Source organism: Spinacia oleracea, chromosome 1, assembly GCF_020520425.1.
Source record: "Spinacia oleracea cultivar Varoflay chromosome 1, BTI_SOV_V1, whole genome shotgun sequence".
In the NCBI taxonomy this organism is placed as follows: Eukaryota; Viridiplantae; Streptophyta; class Magnoliopsida; order Caryophyllales; family Amaranthaceae; genus Spinacia; species Spinacia oleracea.
Genome location: NC_079487.1, coordinates 109,566,168 through 109,585,127, shown reverse-complemented (window position 1 = coordinate 109,585,127; position 18,960 = coordinate 109,566,168). Strand labels below are relative to the sequence as shown.

At 36.0% G+C, this 18,960-nt stretch overlaps 1 protein-coding gene and 1 long non-coding RNA gene across 3 annotated transcripts; both read left to right on the top strand.

Moving 5' to 3' along the window:
- Positions 1-1,480: 1,480 nt before the first annotated feature.
- Positions 1,481-9,900, top strand: LOC130469864 (uncharacterized). Its single transcript, XM_056839381.1, has 11 exons — positions 1,481-1,773; positions 2,000-2,078; positions 2,242-2,284; positions 4,213-4,481; positions 4,809-4,954; positions 5,030-5,113; positions 5,221-5,386; positions 5,537-5,627; positions 8,210-8,320; positions 8,414-8,514; positions 9,716-9,900. The coding sequence occupies exons 7-11, from the start codon at positions 5,265-5,267 to the stop codon at positions 9,801-9,803; spliced, it is 513 nt and encodes a 170-aa protein (XP_056695359.1). The 5' UTR covers positions 1,481-1,773; positions 2,000-2,078; positions 2,242-2,284; positions 4,213-4,481; positions 4,809-4,954; positions 5,030-5,113; positions 5,221-5,264; the 3' UTR covers positions 9,804-9,900.
- A 1,558-nt stretch (positions 9,901-11,458) lies between these two features.
- LOC110780235 (uncharacterized) lies at positions 11,459-16,498 on the top strand. 2 transcript variants are annotated; one of them, XR_008930094.1, is made up of 4 exons: positions 11,459-11,836; positions 11,979-12,142; positions 12,976-13,159; positions 16,002-16,498. It is a non-coding gene; the product is annotated as an uncharacterized lncRNA (long non-coding RNA). The 2 variants fall into 2 exon arrangements; XR_002531402.2 differs by lacking the exon at positions 16,002-16,498 and having other exon boundaries at positions 11,463-11,836; positions 12,976-13,309.
- Positions 16,499-18,960: the final 2,462 nt, after the last annotated feature.

Here is an 18,960-nt window from a genome sequence, read left to right as displayed (position 1 = left end):
AAAAGAGTGGAATACCTCTAAAATATGGAGCACATTTACTGCAGAGTCAGCGCGAGAGATTCTTAGTCTTGAGCTACCAAGTACAGATATAGATGACCAAATCCACTGGAAAGATGAAGGAAACGGGAAGCCTACTGTGAGAGCAGTGTTGTAACAGAAGGGGGAATCGAAGAGGAAACAGAAGCCCACTAACATAGCCCAGGCGAGGTTCCATCCTAAAACCAATTGTCAATAGGAGGAGTAGCCCACTTAGGTTATAAACTAGAAGCTCTTTGCTTAATATAATCTTCCGATGTGGGACACAATACTCACACTTACTTTCTAACAAATCCCCCCCTTTCTAAGTTCTAACAAGCAGTATACAAACATCTTCTTTATAATAGGAAGGAGTTTAGTGAGGATAAGGATACTAATGTATTCTGGAAAAAGTTGTGGAAAGGTAAGATACAACCAAATTGGAGAGTGTTTGTATGGAGAATCATAAACAAAGCACTGGACACAAAAGATAATCTAAATAAAAGAAGCATACAGGTTGACAGTAGTTGTGTGTTCTGTTTGAGATGTGAGGAATCCTGTTCTCATAGTTTTAGAGACTGTCAATTTGTGGGGAGAATTTGGAAAGCAAGTCAACTAGGAATTAATGTAATGAGTGCGCACTACATTGATATATCTGAGTGGATAAAGAATTTCTTAATGTTTTTTTGGAAGGAAGATGGTCAAGATAGTCAGAGAGTGTTAGCCTTTGTTGCTGTGTTATGGGCAATTTGGTTGCAAAGAAACAACATTGTGTTCAGAAACAATCACCCTGATCCAGAACAAGTGATAGCTTCAAGTCAGATATTTATCAGAGAAACAGTTGAGGCACAAAGAATGTATGATAAGATACTGCATAGGAGGATGAAGAGTTCAACAAATTTATTGGTTCTTAAGGGAAATTATGGGGAGACAAACGTGATTGCATTTGTGGATGGAGCTTGGAAAAGAAGGAAAAAGAGCAAGCAAAGTGTAGCAGCTATAGGATGGACTCTGGAAGTAGATGGAAGAAGGGTTACATCAGATGCTTATAGGGTGAAAGCTAGAAATGCTGGACAAGCAGAGATGAAAGCTATTTTAGCAGGCATGAAAAAGGTGGTGGAGTCCCATATACAATCCGTTACTATCTATACAGATTGTTCTAATAGTATCAAGGCCTTAAAGGACTACTCGTGCTGTAAGATAAAGGTTGCAACAATCTGTAGTGAAATTAGGTGTTTAGCTGTGAAAATTCAAAATTGTATTATTGTAAAATCCTAACACTTTAAAACATGTAAACTTGGAGTTACTATTGCAGCAATAGTGTTCTGCCATTTTTGCCCCCACTCATATGTCTTTATTACTCATTGCCCTTCTGTCCAGCTTATGCCACGTCGCTTCTTCATCCACCGTTGATCTTGTGCCATCTCTCCCTCTTCAGTCTTCACCTCCACTACTTCCCTTCCTCTTTGTTCTTGTGCGGGTTTCCCAGAACTCCTGATGAGTTGCTCCCTCTTTCTTCACCCTTTCTCTTTCCTCTGTGAATATGCCGGTGCTCTCTCCTCTTAATTTTCTTCGATCTCTCCTCTTCATTTTCTTCCATTTTTTTTTATCTCCACGTACTTTCCAGATTATTCTGTCTTCTACGGATGTGAAGATCAGAAATTGAAGAAAAGAATGTGCTATGGATTGCGATTGCCGGAGTTTTCTCTCCTCCTCCAGCTTGCAATCAACACTCTCACTTCGTCTTCTTCCTCCCTGGTATAATTCTATCTTCTCTGGTTTTGTTACATTAGGGTTCTATTTTCGGTTGTAATTGCTGAATTAGGGTTTTTAATTGAATTGGCAAATTGATTTAGCGTTTTTGTTGCATGAATATGTTAATTTTATGATTAAATCGGATCATTTTGATTTCAATTGATTCAACTTTTGTTCAATTTTCTTCATTTTTGATTTTCAGTTGCCTTTTTTCTATTTTTGATTGTAGCTGTTAATTTATGTGGATGCGTAGGAGATGAACAATCTTGCGATTCCAGAACCAAGGGCTTTTCCATGTATTGCTTTAGGTACTACTCAATTTTTTTTTTTCGATCGTAAAGTTTGTTGTGACAATATTTCGAATTCTAGAATTGGTAATCTAAGAATTTTTTTTGATTATCGTTTTAATTATGATTAATTCAGTTTTTTGTTTTTGTTATTTTGTTTCTTTGAATGTATACTGTCTTGAAGGGAAAGGCCATTGGATGTTACCCATGCTCATGCTTTTGTTCAGGTATTATAGGTTTTGCTATCGTCTCTTTGTTTATGTTTACATCTTTCTGATATGGGGTTTGTTTTTGAGGTCTTGATGGTTTGGGTTTTATTTGACAAATCGTAAAAACCACAAGATATGTCTGGGGTTCTGATCTGCACTTTATAATGATATGCTATGAAAATCTGATCTTTGTATAGTGATATGCTTTGTAATATGGGATCAATAAAGGAGGTTAGGTTATTTTAGAGGAATTTTAGGTGTGGTATGCAAGATATGCGTGTTAGGCGGGGTTGCATATCATTCCAGTAAGAAGGCAATCCAATTCATGGTGTATAGGAAGTTAGGTAATGCTTATTCAACATTCGACGTGTTAGTGCTTACTGCAATATTTAGGGTAAAGACACAAGTAAATAGTTGCTTATCTAAATATCAGTGCAGTAGGGTAAAGACACCAAAATCTTGTCCAGTTGCCATTCCAGTTTCTTATTCTCAGGTTTTTGACCAAAATTTTGCATTATTCTTTGTCAAGGTTTGGTTGAGATTGTAATTTGAATTTGTGACATTTATAATTTATATGAATTGTCAATTAATTATCAGTTTTAAGGTTAATGATTTGTATTAATCTTGGGTCTGAAGGTGATAGATATCAGCTTATGGGAACATTAACTAATGTTGTTTACAAGCTTGCTATTAGCATCATAGAAAAGCGGGTGCAGATTTATGCTTTTAATTTTTGGCCTCTTAATTCAGTTATTTAAATTACTCTATATACAACTTCATGGGGATTGTAGCTTATAAGATGGCATGGATAATATCTTTCTGTTATAAAATGGAAGAAGTCGCTGAAAGATCATCTTTAACCTATCATGTTTGTTCTTTAGTTTGAACCATTATTATTAGTTAAAATGCAGAACCTTTTCACTTTTATCTGGAGTAGTTGCTAACTCCATAATATTCAAAGTGGTTCCTTATTTTGAGTAGTTTCTTAGGCTGTTTGAATATTCTGGAGTTAAAATACAGAACCTTCGCACTTTTGGTAATTTGTTACCTTTCTTATATGGGAAGCATAGTAACTTGATAGTCACTTAGTAATGGCATATGTAACTATTAAATCTTAATTGAGCAGACTCTGCTTTGAACTTGTATAACATTTCGTACTAGCAGTCACATCCTTGTATCTTGCAATACTAAAGATGATACTCCGTATAAAGCAAATAAACTACTCCGTATGACTCAGCCTTTACAAAATACAGAACCAATTCTTCTGATTGAAAAGGAGCCGCTGCTTTGGTCTCTGATTGAATAGGAGCCGCTGCATGGTCCTTAACTGGGCTATTATATTACTTTGTGTTTTAATCGTGTTTGTAGTGTCTTGTTCTTGTGAGTCTTGTGATGTCTAATTTTGATCACTAAGCGGGGAGAAATTTACCCTTTTGTAGAGTCGAGGGGATGAAATTTCTTGTTGGATCAATCTGATAGTTATCAAGAGGTTAAAATGACTGAATGAGCGAGCCTTTAATGAGGGGATGAATGCTAAGGACAAACAGAGAAGCCTGGTTATATGTTCCCTGATTTTGTTTTAATAGGGTATTATTAGGTCTTGATTGAATGTGTTGTGTTGTGGATGTTGGTGTCTATTGTTGCTGTTTTGTAGTGGTAATTCTGTTGTTGTTCTATTTCTCCAGTTTCTGTTTTGTTCTACTGAAATTTGTTATTTAGTGCTGAAGTTCATTTTGGCGGTGGGTTAATCAATTCCTTTTGCCGCTACAAATTTTCTACTGGATTAATTAATGTCTGCATGTGAATGAAGTTAAAGGAGTTAACTTTATTTATTTTGGAGTTTCTGGTAATTAATTAATTGAGGCAGTGTGTGTCATGCACTCATGCTTATCATTTGCCAAAGTATGTTTTGCTTTATTGCAAATTATTTGACGTCGCCTCTGCAGGCTCTGCTGGGAATTTATCATTTGCTTCATCCTCAATATCCGGCCTTGTAGGATATGTCAAGGCTTGGGAATTGCCACTTGTAAATCTGTAATGCTGTTGTATATCAAGCTCCTACTTTTTCTTCAGCAAGCTGTTATTCAGCTTCTGTGTGGCATGACAACAGTAAAGACTGCATTGTGCTAAAGATAATCCGTGTTCTTCCACATGCTGTTCTCAGCAGTCAAGCAAAAGCCATCTCTCCTACATGTGAACTTGCAATTGCAGAAAGGTAAACAATCTACATAGCTTTCTGCATTCTGGCCTTCTGGGTGTCCCAAAATTTCAGCTGTCTTTCTCTTTATGATTACCCCAAACCTTTTCCCAACCTAAAACGAGAGTCAAAAGAGCCTAAAATTTCCTGAATTGCCCCTTATTGAACTGAATTGTTAATAATAGTTGAAGAAAGAAAGCATCCCTTAAGATTATAAACTTTTGGGATAAAGGGAATAATTTTTGTTTTTTACTACAGTTTGCAGTCTCGACGTCTCCTAAACTGGTTACAATTATGTTTACGGATGTTAATGTTTGTCTTGACTCCCTTTTCTTTTTTGAGTAGGTCCTGGTGTTTTTACCCCATATCGGTGAGCGAGTTTGTTCAAATTGACTTTGACAAGGGAGGCACCACTACTTGCAGGAGATCTGAGGTTTCTAATAAATCCTTCCATTTAACTCAGGTGCATTGGAACCATATCGATGAAAATGGTACTTTTTCACTTTCATGATTGGAGTCAGGAATTCTTGATTGTCTTATCAAGGATTATATTTTTCTGTATGCAGGAGTCTGCCAGGAAGAAGCATGGTTTGATTCAGTGAGCATACTAGAATCTGAATCTGATGATGATTTTATCAGTGTTTTCGGAGGTCAGCAGGATCATCCATAACATTCTTGTTTGTTTAAAGTACACTTTCATATTTGGCATGATTTCCTTTTTACTAATTGTTGCATGATTATTACATACGGGTGGTAGATGGAAAAATACTCAACCTGTCAAACCTGTGGTCAGGTGCACACATGTTACGTCCCCAAGCAGGATTGCTCATTCCCTGTGCAAATGGTGATGAGAAGGCATTACCAGGCTCTTGGTCTGCAATTTCACCCTCCGTTTTTAGGGTCCGGGGGGAGACTTTCTTCAAGTAAGTTCAATCTGTTTATAAGCATCTTCATTTACTCATTACATCAAAAAAATCCCATCTTCTTTTATATTTTACCTTATACAGCAAGTCTTCTATGCAATTAGTTACCTCAAAATCAATAATAAATCCTTCAATGTTCCTGGGTGACAGCGATGGTGAAGGCATAAGTCTGGTGCTGTATTTCAAGCTATCTGACAAAATCGACCAAGAAATTCCATCAGACTTCATAGACAGCATCAAGGTACTTTGTTTCAGTTGTTTTTTGACCTACTTTTTCCTTAAAACACTCACACTTACTGCAGTTTATCCTAAAGAAAAGCGTTTCCTAATACACAGACTGATAGACAATGAATCTGAGAAGCTTAAATCAGTGGTTCCTTACAGAGAATGACTTAAAATCTTGTCGGGGGTGGTAAATCCGGAGGATCTTCAGTTGAGTTCTACTGAAAAGAGACTTCTTAATGCTGACAAGGACAAACCAGTTCTGTCACGCCCTCAGCATGATTTTTTCAAGGTTTGACACCATTATCTCAAATCATTCTTTGGGGTTTATTACTCTTAACAATTCAGGAAGCAATTTGCATAAATATATTAGAATGAGTCTTAGAAACCTTGAATGTGCCACATAAAACATGTAAACGGTTTAAAATGATAAGTTAGGTTCCTTAGCTCAAAGTTGGGCGAGAAAATGCCATTTTATGCAAAATATGACCTATAACGATCAAATAAACCTTAAATGTGAATAAATACATTTGAATATGTCTTAGAAAGTTAACACTAGGCTTATAAAACATGTAATAAGTTTAAAATCATCCCCTAGGTCATTTAGTTAAAAAATGGGAGCGAAAATGCCTTAGTTTAGTTTAAATATGACCTATATCGACCAAATGAGCCTAAAATGTGCATAAATACATTAGAATGAGTCTTAGAAACCTTGAATGTGACACATAAAACATGTAAACGGTTTAAAATGATAAGTTTGGTTCCTTAGCTCAAAGTTGGGCGAGAAAATGCCATTTTAGGCAAAATAGAACCTATAACGATCAAATAAACCTTAAATGTGAATAAATACATTTGAATATATCTTAGAAAGTTAACACTAGGCTTATAAAACATGTAATAAGTTTAAAATCATCCCCTAGGTCATTTAGTTAAAAACTGGGAGCGAAAATGCCTTAGTTTAGTTTAAATATGACCTATATCGACCAAATGAGCCTAAAATGTGCATAAATACATTAGAATGAGTCTTAGAAACCTTGAATGTGACACATAAAACATGTAAACGGTTTAAAATGATAAGTTTGGTTCCTTAGCTCAAAGTTGGGCGAGAAAATGCCATTTTAGGCAAAATAGAACCTATAACGATCAAATAAACCTTTAATGTGAATAAATACATTTGAATATATCTTAGAAAGTTAACACTAGGCTTATAAAACATGTAATAAGTTTAAAATCATCCCCTAGGTCATTTAGTTAAAAACTGGGAGCGAAAATGCCTTAGTTTAGTTTAAATATGACCTATATCGACCAAATGAGCCTAAAATATGTATAAATACATTAGAATGAGTCTTAGAAACCTTGAATGTGACACATAAAACATGTAAATGGTTTAAAATGATAAGTTTGGTTCCTTAGCTCAAAGTTGGGCGAGAAAATGCCATTTTAGGCAAAATAGAACCTATAACGACCCAATAAGCATTAAATGTGAATAAATACATTTGAATATGTCTTAGAAAGTTAAAACTAGGCTTATAAAATATGTAATAAGTTTAAAATCGGCCCTTAGGTCATTTAGTTAAAAAATGGGAGCGAAAATGCCTTAGTTTAGCTTAAATATGACCTATATCGACCAAATGAGCCTTAAATGTGCATAAGTACATTAGAATGAGTCTTAGAAACCTTGAATGTGCCACAGAAAACATGTAAACAGTTTTAAATGATAAGTTTGGTTCCTTAGCTCAAAGTTGGGCAAGAAAATGCCATTTTAGGCAAAATAGGATCTATAACGACCCAATAAGCATTAAATGTGAATAAGTACATTTGAATGTGTCTTAAAATGTTAAAACTAAGCTTATAAAACATGTAAAAGGTTTCATATGGTGGCTTAGGTTATTTAGTTCAAAGTTGGGAGCGAAAATGCCATTTTTCGCTTGCTTTGATTTTTGTTAAAAATGTCTGTTATATTTGTTCTTGTTGTTTTCTTTGATGATGTAAAATATGTCGGTGCTAAATTAGGATTCTTGATGTGATTTATGGGATGGGTTTATGGTTTATGTTCAATAAATTGGATCAGCATTTCAATTTATGTTGTTTTTAAAATAATTTTTTAGCTGAAGTTGCAATATGCGTTACTTTGTGTTGGATATGAAAAGAAAATGGATCATTTGATGCGCCGCCATTCGAAAATTGACCCAATGGAGAACAAAATTTGATAAATTGGTTATGAAATTAGGGTCTTTTGTTGAAGATATTTAATCTTGTCCATGTAATCTTTGTGAGGAAATTTTGAGGTGCATTTTTCGGATGTACTGTAAAGTTACTAAGCTTAGGCAAAGCCAAGAGCAAAGTATATGATGCTTTCACTTTCAGGTTGTCCAGTTCCAAAAGAAATGTGCCGCAGAATCACGCTACATCAATAGAGGCTAATAGTTGCTTTTAAATTTAGTAAACTGTTAATCAATGATGACATCCTAATGGGCTTTGACTATATTAGGGAATTGACCTTGTTTACTGTGATTCTAAAGTGAATGCGATTTGTTTCATAAAGTTTAAAGTTATGATTTCAGCAACCGTTGAGTGACTTGTTACTTCTTATAATTACAGATGGTGCAAACTCCTCTTCGTGTTGCTGCTGGCTACAATGATGTTGAGATTGTTGAAGTTTTGCTGAAATGGATGGGATTGGAGAAGGTTGAGCCGGAAGCAAGGAATATGGTATGAGCTTGCACTTTGGTGAATTGTGCATAAGGTTGCAGCAAACAGTTGACTTTTTTTTTTGACCCCTAACATTACAGTGCTTTTTTGCAGTCTGGGGAGACTCCATTACACATGGCCGTGAGAAGAATGACTGCAATGAAGTTGTTAAGCTGCTTCTTTCTCATGGTACTTCTGTGGAGGCCAAGGCTAATGTAATTTTCTTTCTTCTCTCTCCACGTCCTTCACAATAATTATTAGAGTATAGATGTTAGTTGAACGTTGAACCTGTCAAAATCTGTTTTCTTAAAGATCTCTTTCTTTTGTCTATATTTCGAATAATTATTACAGAGAGATCTAAAAAATGTCATGTTATTTACACTATTCAAAAATCATAGTTATTGAGAAATACATTTCCGTTTTTCCACCATTGCTTCTCGGCATTACAAAACATCAGTTTACTTTCACATGTATCATTTTAATGAAAAGATCTGAAGTCTTTACTTTTTCCTCCTCTGTAACATTTATTGACCGAGTGATTATGCTTTTGTACTACGATTGAGCTACTCAGCTTCCTTCAACCAACAAATCTTCTTCACCATTGATCAAAAATATTCACATATGGGATTTAAATATATGAATACCTTTAATTTTGAGTAGCTTGAAAATGATCCAAGCAATATAGGCCTTAGTATATCTAATTTTGAGTAGCTTGAAAATGATCCAAGCAGTATAGGCCTTAGTATATCTATAATGCATTTTCTTATTTTGTTTGTAGGATAGTGGTTTCATTGCCACTGCTTGTAGTAGGTTTGTCTTGAGATGAGACTGAATGTTACTAGCAAGTATTATTTGAAATTGATATAGTTTTTAAGAGAGAATCACGCTGCATAATGAACAAATGTGAAAGACTTTGAAATCATTTATTGGCTAGGAGGGTATGGCAGTTTTTTTATCTTGAACTCGCAATATACATCTTACAATTTTTTTTTTCAGTTTCCTACTGCTTGATTAGCCTATGCGCCAAAAGAAATCCAAGGGGAAGACATATAGTCAAGTTTGATATTGTTTGTAATTTATTGAAGAGTGTATGACCATGTAGTTTGCACAACGAGATTGTAAGATTTTAATGGATAATCTTTGTGTTTATCCCACAAGATGCGTTCTTTATATATTTCAGAGAATCTTTTTCAGAAACTGTTTTCAATTTCTGGGTTGTGATTAAGTTTACACTTTATTTTGACATTAGCTGAAATTAATATGGTATGATCGGAAGTTTCCTTATGCTAATACTAATACTATTATATGCAACTTTGATTCCCTGAAACTCGAGAATGCAAGATGGAAGGTATGTAAATTCATCTGTGATCTACCTTTCCACAGGAAAATTTGGTGTAAATTTTGTTCTTTGTGCAGGTTATTTTCACTGATGATTCGAGATATCGACAGCAAGGATAAACATCTAGAAGAAAGTTGTACAGGAAGTTCTGAAGAAAATAGCTGATGGGTGGCGTACCAACTCTAAGGAAGCAACAGGTTTCTGCTTACGGCGTAGTAGCTGAATTGTTGGAGCAATACCCGGTTGATGGAAATTTTACCTTGCTTGGTCCATTGATATCCTAATGGAAGAATTCAAGAACACTCAAGTTATCAAAGTTTGGGACATCTTACCAGCTTCCAAGATTCCTACACTTGCAAGGGAACTTGATGCTTGGTTTGGGAAATATACCATGGACTTCATGAATCGTTGCAAACACAAATCTTTCCAAGGGTATGTCTAATATCCCCCCTTTTCAAAAATGCAAATATAAGCCGTCTTTTCTTTTTTGAGAAATATAAGCAATCTTGTTAATGTAATTAGTAGTTCAAGACGGAAAAAGTTTAGGAACTTGTCTTCCTAATGGGTTCTGCTACTTGTGCATACAGGAAATTGATAGTGCCAATGTCATGGCCAGTTCATTCTGTTCTCGGTGTTGATTCTTTGTCAGACAGGATTTCCGCTATGAATATATGGGATGATTGAGAAGAATCCTGGTTTTAGAATTGATTTGGCAATAAGGATGCTTTTGTTTTTGGTAAGTGCGCAGCTTGCAGGATTATGTTGCATTTGTCAAAAGCATATCGACTGATAATTTATTGGTTATGTTTTGTGAATTGTAGGAAGCATACAGAGTGAAATCAATCAGTTGAGAGGGAGAACGCGTGCAGAGAAAGGTCTTAGGGAACCTGGCAGAGAAAGGCTCCTTCAATGTTCCATTTTACATCCTAATTGGCATCTATTCTACCATATCACCTAAATTCAGTTTTTTGCTTAAGAATATTACTCATTTTGAGTTGATGTATCTAAATCAAGAAGATGATGGCAAAGAAACAAATAGGACATGTAATCTGAAACTGCTCGAAAGACAGACCTTGTCTTTGCAAATTAAAAATGAAAGAGAGTTTTTTCTTAAATTTTTTGTTAAAGTTTAATTTTTGGCGAAAATATATCATTCAATTCTTTGCATTATCATGCTAATGAACTCCTTGTCCTGCTTGAATGATGTTAACGTTAATAAAAAACATATATATACGGAGTACTAGGTTTCCTATTTCCGGAGCAAAGAAAACTAATTGTTCTAGGAGAGTAGGACTCTATATAAGTATAGACTATAAAGTATGTTTTTGGTACATTATCAAGGACATAATACGTACGAAGTTTATGTAAAAGGATAGGAAAAAAAAAATGTAGATATTTTTTAGAGGAAAAATATTTTTGAAGGGAAAATTTACATCAAGAATGATTCATTCTTGGTGTATGTTTTAGTATAAAGTTATAGATATTGGCTAATAAATTAATCACTAATTGTGTTAGATATTGTAACCATATTTTGAATGAAACTAAATCTATTTTTTAAAAACTGAACATTGACCTAAAATCACAATATTTCAAGCACAATTTATATTCAATTGTGACTATGATTAGTAACTAAGTTATATTCTACGCTCGTTAAATTAATTCTTAATCACTCAATTAGGCAACCTAATTATACAACTAATTTTGCAAATCGATTTTAATATCTTGGGGGACCGCGCGCGCTAGCGCGCGGTCCAACAACTAGTGTCATAGAAATAGGGTAAGGAATGCGCATGATTTAGCTTGTCATGCTAGGAGACAGGGTTAATGTTTTTTCTGTTCGTAGTTTCTGCCAAAAAAAAAAAGTGCATAATATAATAAAAAAGTGAAGTAAACCAAAGGAAATTAGATTCCCTTTCTCTGTCCTCTTATTTTTCAATTTCATCTTCATGGTTGGAATTAAGATAGTAACCAAAGCTTTGTATTCGACAATTCAATTAGGCTTGGATATCATCTAAAACAAGAAATAATGTGGTTTGGTTGTTAGATTCAGTAGTATGTATAATAGAGTGACATAAACAAAATGGCGATTTGTGAGCTTTCTCTCTCCTCTTCATTTACATTTCTTCAACTTTCAGAAAAATGGAAGGGAACCAGCCTGAAAAGCATCCTGAAAAAAAGCAATTGAAGAGGAACATAAGGTGAGTAACACTAATTTCTCAAAAAAATATTGTAGTTTCTTCCTAATTTTTGTTTACATTCATACTTTTGAATTTTTTGACTTATAAACCTTAATTTTTTGAGTTTTTCCTTTTTAATTGAACAATTGCGCAACAATTGTAGTTCTGGTTGTGAATTTAAAGACGGTGAGACAATTGCATTCTTAAAGAAGAGCAACAAGAAAGGATCAAAGAGTTCCAAAATGATGAAATGAGGCCATCGACCACCATCAATCAACAGTTGTTGAACGACATCAACAACACATTTAACACAATTGCAACAGATAAGTACGTTACTTTACATATAATTTCAGTTCGTAATTTTCGTTAATTTCCGTCAATTTTTGTAAAATTCGATCTTGTGTTATTTCTGTTACAGTATTTGTTATTTATGTAGAGATTTATGTTATTTAGATTGTAATACATGTTAATATGATATTTTACGATTCATGCTTAACATGTGTTATTATACTCCCTCCGTATTTATTTAAGGGATACACTTGCCTTTTCCGGTCGTATTTATTTAAGAGATACACTTGCTATTTTTAGTAACTTATCAACCCCACCATCTAATTAAATAATCTATCTACACCCTACCCCCACCTCTCACCTCTTAAAATGACATGGTCTCCACTTGTTTTACTTATTAAAATATCTACCAAACCCCGCTTGTTTTATTACTTTGTAAGTTTATTTCATTCAATTCTTCTTCTTAATACCCGTGCCCGGCCAAATGTATCCCTTAAATAAATATGGAGGGAGTAGTAAAATTCTTGTGTTATTTCTGTTACAGTATATGCTATTTATGTAGAAGTTTATGTTATTATAGATTATAACACATGTTAATATGTTATTTTACAATTCATGCTTAATCTGTGTTATTCCACTAAAATTCTTATGTTAATTCTGTTACAGTTTATATTATTTACGTACAATTTTATGTTATTTAGATTATAATACATGTAAACATTTTTTTTTTCCGATTCATGTTTAATATGTGTTATGTCCACAAAATGTCTGTGTTATTTATATTGTAATGTATGTTATTTACATCAAAGCTTACGTTATTCATGTCTTTTTTGTTACTATAGATATATGACATGATATTTACATATTTATAGATCACCTTGAAAGGAAAACGCAGAAAGAGGTAGCTGTAAGACTTTCAAAAGCAAAAGCCATAGAGAAAATGAAAGAGAAGGAAACTTGAAGGCCTTGAGAAGAGTGGTGTAACGACTAAACCAAAATCTGAACCAGAAGAGGCAACCAAGAAAAGAAAGCTAGGGGAGAAATAATGCTCACAAGGTTAGGTATATGATCGATATTGCACATCAATAACAATGCTCAATAGGAATGTATGACACTAATTTTGAATATTACATTGACTTCTTTGGATTTTTTTTTTTTTAACATACACTTCTTTGGATCAGTATTCAATAGTGTTATCTTTTATAAGTGACTGAGTTAGCTAATTGATTAATTGAACAATCATGACCCAAATCTATCACGTGAAAGGCATGGCCGTCTCTGGTAATTTGGAGGCCATGTGTTAAATACATATATTGGGCCCCTACCATTTTTACGGACAATTATTTAATGTAAAAACACATAGTTATTGTATTAGTATTGTTTTATTGATACATCGAAGATTAAATAAAAGCGAAGAATTGAACCCTGGTCTCGGCTACCACACTTATGAATCCTTACCAACTGGGACAAAGATTACATAATACATAACAATGCAGCTGTTAAATATATAATATTTGTTCTCGGGGGTTTAACCAACATGATTTATTTTTAGGGCCCAAAATTTTGTGGCCCAATACTATAGATCCGGCTGGACCTCCCTTTAGCCTGCCCTGGTAAAAGGGAAACTTTTTTGTCCCTTTCCCTCCAAATAACTACTCCTCGAGTCCTCCCACCTTAACTAAAAGTCAATTTATCATATACTTTAGAAATAAATAAATCATTTCTAACAAAAAAAAAAATTATTCTCAATCAGTCATACATTAATCTTTATATTTACATTTACATAAAGTTTTAGGGATAAGTGGTTAGGCAGTTGGTTATTAATTGTTATTTAGGAAAATTTGATGTGATAAGAATTAGTGGAGTATTCTTTTTAATTGAATGCGTAAGGGTGTGGGGACCAAACATTTTTTTTGTAGGAAGACAGAGACTATAATAATTGTGTGATCGTTCCTAACTCAGAAGTATAAGACAAGGGAAATAATCATTTTCCGGCCGGTCTCAGCGCGCCTAACAATTACTCCCTTCATATTTTTTTAGGAGTCACACTTAGCATTTCCGCCTGTATTTTATTAGGAGTTAGACTTCCATTTTTAGTAAATTTTCTACCTCGCCTTCTAATTATTTAATGTGTCTACTCCTCTAGTAACCACCACTAGAATAAACTCTCTCTCTAATTTGATTAAAATACTTTTCTCATTGTTTTTTTTTCTATTTATTTATTTATTTATTTATTTATTACTCTCTGTAAGGACTTGACTCATAATAGGTACTCCGTATTATTAGCTTCCCGTGATGGTCGTATTGTATTTTCAGCCGCCCTCTAGCTGTTTCTCATTCAATTCGCTGCACTTGCCGCATAAGTTCGTACCATGCTTGTTCACTTGCATACAAGTTGGCAAGTTGCAACCAAAATTTCTCAACACTTTCCCAAACCAACTTAGCTTACCAGTTACCAGTTACCACAATACCACCTTTAGTTTCATTTCAAGTAGTAATATCTTAATTCCTCTATAAATATAGACACTTATCTAGCTAATGAAATACACATTAACCTCTAAACAATTAATTAATTAATTAATAAACAAAGTCAAAGAATTGAAGAAGATAAAATGAAGAATATGGTGGGATGCTTTGTTATCATAGGGCTGGTGATGATGAGTGGAGTTGTTGATGCTGCAGTCTTCTTCCCGGAGTCGAAGTTGAGTTCTTCGGCCGCAAATAGGTTTGTGCAAATATGGGGTAATGGAGAAGCATCACGGGCAGCTAACCTCAAAAAGTTTCTGAGCAAGTTCAATAAAAGAACAAACCAAATCAATGATATATGTGACGCAATTAAAAAGGTACGGAAGCAGTACTCTAGTGAGGAGAGATCAATTAACATATTTCCCAACTACCAAGCCATCGTCGTTTTTTTCTCTAAGTATTGCCGAGACTAATTAATTAAAAACTCGAGTAATGTGTAAGTGTGGTTTAGTATTACGTTAATTATTACGTAGTACGTGTTTGTGTTTTCAATTTTCTGGCTACTGTGGTTTAGTATGTATTAATTAATGTTACGGAGTAGTACTCCGCTTTGATTAATACTCCGTATATGTTTTGGCTTTTAATTTGCATGTTCTCCAATTAAATGTCATGATTCTTTTCCAATATATTTAAATATGTACTTCTTATTAGTATTGTAATATGAATTGCAAATTTAGTTTTTTTTTTTAAGAGTATATATATATATATATATACATATCAATTGAGGTTGGCATGAGTGGTTAGGGGTCTCTTGTTCCTTAACCAAGGTCTCGGGTTCGAGCCTTGGTAATGGAAAAAATCAAAAATACATGCGCATACACCATTCGAGCAATCAACTATTTATCATCTTCCAGCTGCGTCGGGCCATGTCGAGACCTTGGTTAAGGAGCAAGAGGCCCTTAACCACTCATGCCAACCTCAATTGGTTGATATACGAGTATGTAACATTGAATTATACAATTATATATGATACATTAGTGGTATATATTTAATTAAATTCGTAAATGATTATAGAACAAAAAATTGTTTCATACTAAACTGGTTAAATCATATAGTCCACTTTATTAATTAGATTATTTAGCTGCTAGTGCCTTTTAATTGCTACGGGTCTGTGAAAATTATTAGATACACCTTGACACACCTTATATGTAAGTATATTATATAGTAAACAACATGTCCAATTCAATACTAAACATTAGTGACAACATCTCGTTAATTAATCGCCTAGCTAGCTTGCTAATTTGGTTAGTTTCATATATTCTTATTTGAGAGAAAATAATAAACAAACGCTTCCCGTAATTTATGTTATCCCACTTTTTGTACTAACGATCGACGTAATTGCTTTGTCGTATGATCATGGTGTGTCGCCCAGTACTGTCGTGTCTGCAGGTCAAGATGTGTCGCCTGAAAAGGTCGTGAGTAGATTCAAGCGACCGACGACAAGGGATAGACGACCAGAAGCTAGGTTAAGATTGTTGGTCAAGACCCAAGGTTCAGCGCCGTCAAGAGGTTTGATCAGGTCAAAGGAGCAATCAACAACCAATTAAGCTGTTGCATACGGGCGGAAGACGTGCAGAAGTTGGCCACAACTAACTCCTATTTTCCGAGGATTCTCCTAACTAATCTATCAGTTACCCTAAAAGCTATAAAAAGAGGAGGCCATGCCAAGCAAAAGACACGTTCACTCAAGCACTCAAGCATCCAAGCAATATAACATTATTATTCTAGCAATCATTAAACAATCATTGTATTTTCATTAAGGAAAACATTCTTTTTTTTTTTTACTTAGATTATTAGGGATATTAGTGGATTGGTAACCTCATTGCTACCTGCGGTTTTTCTCCCTATTCCTGAATTTTCTGCATCACCGTCTCCTTGTGTGTCTCTCTTTTCTTGCTTTCGTTATTCAATTTCTTAGTTAGTGTTGACCCAAGACAAGTGTCTCCCCTTAGACTAAATTTGGCATAAACAGTTTGGCGCCATTTGTGGGGACATTAACTAGGTTTCCCTTGAAAAAGTTCCCTCAAAAATATCTTCCGGAGATATGACGCTCGAATAGATTCGGGCCGCCTATGTCAAGGCCCAAGCAGAGTTTGCTAGCCAAAAGGCGGAAAACGAGCGGCTCGCATCTGAAAATGTGTCCTCAAAGGCTTCTGTTGAAACCCTCCAGAAGGAGCTAGAGTCTGCAAAAATCTCTAGGTACCACTCTCGCTTCAAACCCAACGGGAAGGCCCGAAAGCTGATGTTCGAGTTCGGCGACGAACACGACGTGACCCCATCCGACGAAGAAGAGCCAGCGGAGAACGATGGTGCAGAACCTGATCCCCTGACCCGCCGCCTGAAATTTCTGGAGAAGCAGAGTTCGTTGATGCAGAAGCTGATGTGATCCAAGCTGCCGGGGGCACCAACACCGGTGGAGACCGAACCGACCAACGGGTACGCTGCATCACCCTTCTACAAGGAGATCGCCAGAGTGACAGTCCCGCACCAGTTGAGGATCCCCATCTAGACCACCCTTTATGAAGGGACGTCTGACCTATACCGACATGTCAACGTCTACAAACAACGGATGTGGTAGATCGGCATCCCGTGGGACCTAGTGGAACCTGTCATGTGCAAATCTTTCAGAGGTTCCCTAGACGGAGAAACACTGGAGTGGCTCATGAGCATCACCCCCGGATCCATCTCCTGCCTTGCCGACCTGATCAATGCCTTTTACCAGCAGTTCGCCCAGCAGTCGTCAACTAGAGAAGCAAACTAGTGACCTTTATCGGTTGGTCCAAGCTCCCACCGAATCGGTACGTAATTATTTCAATCGATTAAATTGTGAAAAAATTAGTATAATAAAATGTGATGGCAAGACAGCTATCGAAGCCTTCAAAAGAGGTCTCATCCCTAATTCGGAGTTGTACCGAGAAATCCCCAAGTATCCTTGTGCAACGTTCGAAGAGGTCAGATCCAGAGTCTGTGCCCAAATGCGCCTGGAAGATGATGAAGCCACCCGGACGACGGCACCGCGATCAGCAGGTCATACACACCGAGGAACAACAACTGGTGACACCAACCATATAATCGCCAAAACCAGGTACAAAATGTCAATCAATATGATGACACTAACAATGGGTTACAAGAATGAGTGGACCGACTACCCAGACATCTTAGAGCATGGTTTCAACGAGGCTTCGTCAACTCCCTTCAAAACATTGGTGGAAACGTCAGATGGCCTATGAAGAGCGACAAACCAGACTCCATGAAGGATATGAGCAAATGGTGTGAGTTCCACCGCGACAACGTCCACAAAACCGAAGATTGCATATCCCTTAAAAAGGAGGTTGCATATATGTTGAAGCGGGGGCACTTAAAAGAGCTGCTGAGCGACAACGGAAAGGAGACCTACAACAAGAAAAAGACCAACCAAGCCAACCCAACGCCTAGAAGCTACCGACCGGCACCGCCACAGTATAATAAAGTGGTAAATGTTATTTCTGGTGACTCAGATATTTGTGGCCTAACCTCTTCTGCAGCTAAAAAGATAAACAGAGGATCGAGAACCTGGAGCCATCAAAGAGGGGAAGACCAAGGATGAGATCGCACTCGACAAATTCATTGCAGCCATATCAATCACCTTTAACGACTCAGATTCAGTCGACACACACCAAGAGCATCACGACGGATTGGTGATATCACTTCCCATCGGAAATGCTCTGATCAAAAGGATATTGATCGACAATGGAAGTTCCAAAAATGTGTTGTTTCTTAAAGCTCTGCAAGAGATGAGGCTTGCTGAGAAGAACATAGCCAGGAGGTTAACAGTTTTGGTAGGGTTCAGTGGAGAGTCGATGCGCACAGTAGGGGAAATATCTTTTCCCACATACGCAGAAGGCGTCAACATGATGACCAAGTTCAACGTCATATATAGACTGTCCATCTGGATCCACAAGATGAAAGCAGACCCCATCCACCTACCACCAATCAATCAAGTTCCCGACCAAGGGGGGGTCATGGAAATCAAAGGACAACAACGTGAGGCCAAACGCTGCTAGGAGACTACACTTAAGCCATCGAAGTAATCCATATCGCAATTACAGCAAGGGATGACAGCATACGAGCCAGACGATCAACAGATCAACGAGATCGTATTAGACTTGGCTAAGCCATACCATGTCGTAAGGATCAGAGCGTCGCTCCCTGTAAACATCAGAAGTCAAATAGTGGCGTTCCTAAGAGAAAACTTGGACTGCTTTGCCTGGTCGCATGAAGATATGACAAGAATCAGCCTAGACGTCATCACCTATAAGCTCAACGTCGACCCCAACTTCAAACCAGTCAAA